At 41.5% G+C, this 3,982-nt stretch overlaps 1 protein-coding gene across 1 annotated transcript; it reads right to left on the bottom strand.

Annotated features, from left to right (window-relative positions):
* Positions 1-1,562: 1,562 nt before the first annotated feature.
* LOC307064520 (ATP-dependent RNA helicase DDX3Y) lies at positions 1,563-3,587 on the bottom strand (the record flags this gene model as incomplete). The annotated part of the gene is made up of 1 exon (XM_079721130.1): positions 1,563-3,587. The coding sequence occupies exon 1, from the start codon at positions 3,540-3,542 to the stop codon at positions 1,563-1,565; it is 1,980 nt and encodes a 659-aa protein (XP_079577256.1). The 5' UTR covers positions 3,543-3,587.
* Positions 3,588-3,982: the final 395 nt, after the last annotated feature.

Genomic DNA, 3,982 nt, shown 5'->3' on the forward strand with positions numbered 1-3,982 from the left:
CACACAGACATATATATAAAATTCTCTGAACGTGCAATAAAATAAGTATTTTGTAAAAATGTATGGGCAAAATGTACAAGAGTCTAAATCTATACTAGTTGAAATAGCACCATAAAAAATGACCTCAATACTGTCAAGTGCACCTACAATAAAGTTTTAGAACAAGGCACAAAACGCTTGAGAATCTATTGCACTTTAAGAAATTTTTGCCTTCTGAAGCCATTGTAAAGATTAGCCTATAAAGATCACTATATTCCAACCACAAAATCAGCACAGAATTCCAAGTGGCAGAGGCATTTTTAGTTGGTGAACAATCATCTTTGGCCAAATTTAGCAGAAAGTGACTAAAAATACAATGGAAACCTATGCAACTAAAATACATTAAAACTGCACTATATAAAAATAACACCTTATGCAGTTAAGTACATATTTCCAACCTGTGTGATCTCAAGGAGTTCAGCATTTGTTGTTACTCTGATTTACAAACTCTACAAGTGTAAGTCATTTTAACATTTCAACACAGCCTAAACAGAATAAAGAGAATCTGCATTAAAATAAAAGCCTGCTGCACAATCCCTCCTGCTCATATTCTCTTGACCAAAAAACATCAACACTAGCATGCATTAAAGACCAAAATCCAAGTAGGTCCTTAAAAGGACTGGTCACTGGCATGGTCAGCCATTTTACCATCTCAATTTTATTTATGGCAGGCATTAAAGACATCTAATTAGATAAAATTTCCCCTAAACACTTTTGTTATCCAAACTTTTAAACTTTTCCTATAATATGCCCACATTTGCCTAGCTTAGAATAACCTAAACATTAAAAGAGGAACTGCTGTATTTACTTGCATTAACTTCAAAGAGTGCTTTGAAAAACATATGGATGTATTCATAGATGCTACCTCATCATGACTGGAATGACTTATTTAAAGATTAGAAGTGCCTATCCAGGATAGAGTGAGCAAGTCAGAACTTCAATTTAGTACAGTCTGCCACATTAGAAACTAATTCTGCTGTAAGATGTTTCCCTTCCCACTCTGCAAGTTATCAAAAAGTCCTAATGCAGGATACCATCCAAAATTTTTTCTTTATAATATCTACAAATGAATTGATGATTCCTGTTAAGTTGTATCACACCTGTGCGCCAAGGTTTGATTTTAGCCCAAGTTCAGTTGATCTACTTTGTCAAAACAATCGAAAACTCGAGCATTACTGAGGCAACAGGACATCAAAATAATAAGTTGCCTAAAGTTAAAGTCACAGTACATTAACAAACAAATGATCCTCAGTCACAAAATTATAAATGCAGTTTGGGATGGAGATAAGCAGGAGGGGAGTTAATCCAAACTACAGCAATTAAGTTTTCAAACCAACTTCTTAATAGGGTTGTTGACTGTTCCTTTCTTTTCTTCCTTTGGCTTTGAGGTCCCTTGAATTTTCAGGAGAATCACAGTTGGTAATGTACTGCTAGTTCTTGAAGCTACACGGTATAGTCTGGTTAAGTTACATGTGGTTTCCATATTAGCTTTTTCAAAAGGGTGACTTTGCTGTGAAGCGGATTCAGTGGCCCCACCAGTCAACCCCCTGAGAACTGAAATTTCCTCCGTATCCATCACTACTGTAGAAGCCTCCATAGCCACCTCCACCAAATCCTCTGCTGCTGCCATGACCACCTCCACCACTGCAGCTGCTGCTTGCATGACTACTACTAAAGCTAGAACTGCCAGAACCGCTACTTTGTCGATAGTCTCGGGCACCAAATCCTCCACTGAATCTCTTAGAACGCCCACGACTGCTACCCTTATAGTGGTGTTCATAAGCCATATTTTCTAACCAAGATGGTACTTCTTGTTTAGCTTCAACAAGAAGATCCAACAAATCCTTTGTGATATTTATATTTCTTTCATTGAAAAATGAGGTGGCCAGACCAAGGTTTCCTACACGTCCTGTACGGCCAATCCGATGTACATACTCCTCAATATCACTTGGCAAATTAAAATTGATAACATGTTTCACATTTGAAATGTCTAGTCCTCTTGCTGCCACAGCAGTAGCCACTAGAATCGGGCTTTTTCCTGAGCGGAACTGGTGAAGGGCTTCCTCTCTATCTCTCTGTGATCGGTCTCCATGGATACTGGTACAAGCATACCCTTCATGGTATAAGAAATCCTCCAGAGAATCAGCACCCTTTTTGGTCTCCACAAAAACTAAAGTCAGTGAATTCTTCCCTGTTGTATTTAAGAGGTCAAGTAGAAATGACCGTTTATCTGACTCTTCTACCCAAACTACTTTCTGTGTGATGTTCTCAGAGGTAGAGCCAACTCTACCTATGGCCAGAAATATATATTCATCCAAGAAATCACGAGCAAGCATCTGAATTTCCTTAGGAAAAGTAGCACTAAACATCATGGTATGGCGGACACCCTTTGGTGGCATAGTATCTTCTTCAACTATACGACGTATTTGAGGTTCGAACCCCATATCCAGCATCCTATCAGCTTCGTCCAACACTAAGTATTTGCAGAAATCTAACCCAATCTTTCCTCTTTCCATCATATCCACCAGGCGTCCTGGAGTGGCGACTAACAAGTGACATCCACGTTCTAAGTCTCGAATCTGCTGACCAATATCAGCACCACCATATACCACACAAGGACGAACTCGAGACCGGTATGAAAATTTTCTGGCTTCCTCATAGATCTGTACAGCCAATTCTCTTGTTGGGGCTAAAACCAAGGAGACTGGATATTGTTTACAGCCTCCATACCTTCCATTTTCCTTCACAGACTTCAAAGCTTCGCCTGGACCATCTGTATAAATTTGACTCAAGATGGGCAAAAGAAATGCTGCAGTTTTTCCAGACCCTGTTTGGGCACAAGCCATCAAGTCTCTTTTTCCTTTAATAATAGGAATGGCATGTTTTTGCACTGGAGTAGGACGAGTGTAACGAGTAAGCTCAATGTTACCCATGATAATTTCTCCCATCTCAACATCACTGAAACTTTCAATATGTGGAGGACAGTTATTGCCAGTAGCCTCTACTGGTATATCATCATATTTCTCAAAGTTAATCCCAGTGTTTCCTCCAGAAAAGAGTTCCTGCTCCAAGCGTTCACTTGGTGGAAGTGGTTTTGACCAATCGTCTTCATCTGACTTCTGACACCAACGACTGTGTCCACTACATTCATATTTGCCAAACCCTGTTCTGTCACCACGACTGTCAATACCATCATAGTCATTCCGTCCACGATCATCAAACCTTCCCCTTGATCCACTTCCTCGATCACTGAAGTAACTGGACTTTCCTCTTGAATCTCTAGACCCGAAACTGCTGTAGGCATCCTTGTCTTTACTACAACTCCACCCTGAACTGTCCTTATCATAAAATCCTTTAGATGCTTCCCTGTTCCTTAAGTGAGGAGGTATATAGCGCCCTTTGCTTGCTGTACTTCCTCCTCCACTCTGATTATCAGGGGAGTTCAGGTCTAGACCAGAAAACTGCTGGTCTAGCCCGAGCTCATTTCCCGGCACATGACTCATGCCTGAAGAGAAGCAGGAACTCCCGGTCTCCTACTGCAGGTCTAGCGTATCCGGCCAGGCCGAAAGAGACCCAACTCGACCGCTTTACGTCAGTACGCAACCGGTGCGTCTTCTTCTTCCGTCCCCACCACCACCACCAACCCCTTTATCGCTACATTTACTTCTCTCCGGGCAGCCTGTGTTCGTTTACTCATAACCTCGCGAGATTTTCTAATCAGTCCCGTTCCCCCAACGCTCTCAAAATTCGCGAGAGCTTTATTTCCCCCGCCCTCGCCCAAAGTCTTGGAATCTTTGGGAACTAGGGAAGACTCACAGAGTACCTCTTTCAGCCAGTTGGAGGGGGGGCTTAAACATTACGCCAGTACACCCCAATCTTTCTCACCCTCCTCCTAGCTTTTTTTCCCTGCTCCTTTCTCTAGCGCTCTGCCTTTCCCTTCTCT

Source organism: Hyperoodon ampullatus (genome assembly GCF_949752795.1).
Source record: "Hyperoodon ampullatus genome assembly, chromosome: 2".
In the NCBI taxonomy this organism is placed as follows: Eukaryota; Metazoa; Chordata; class Mammalia; order Artiodactyla; family Ziphiidae; genus Hyperoodon; species Hyperoodon ampullatus.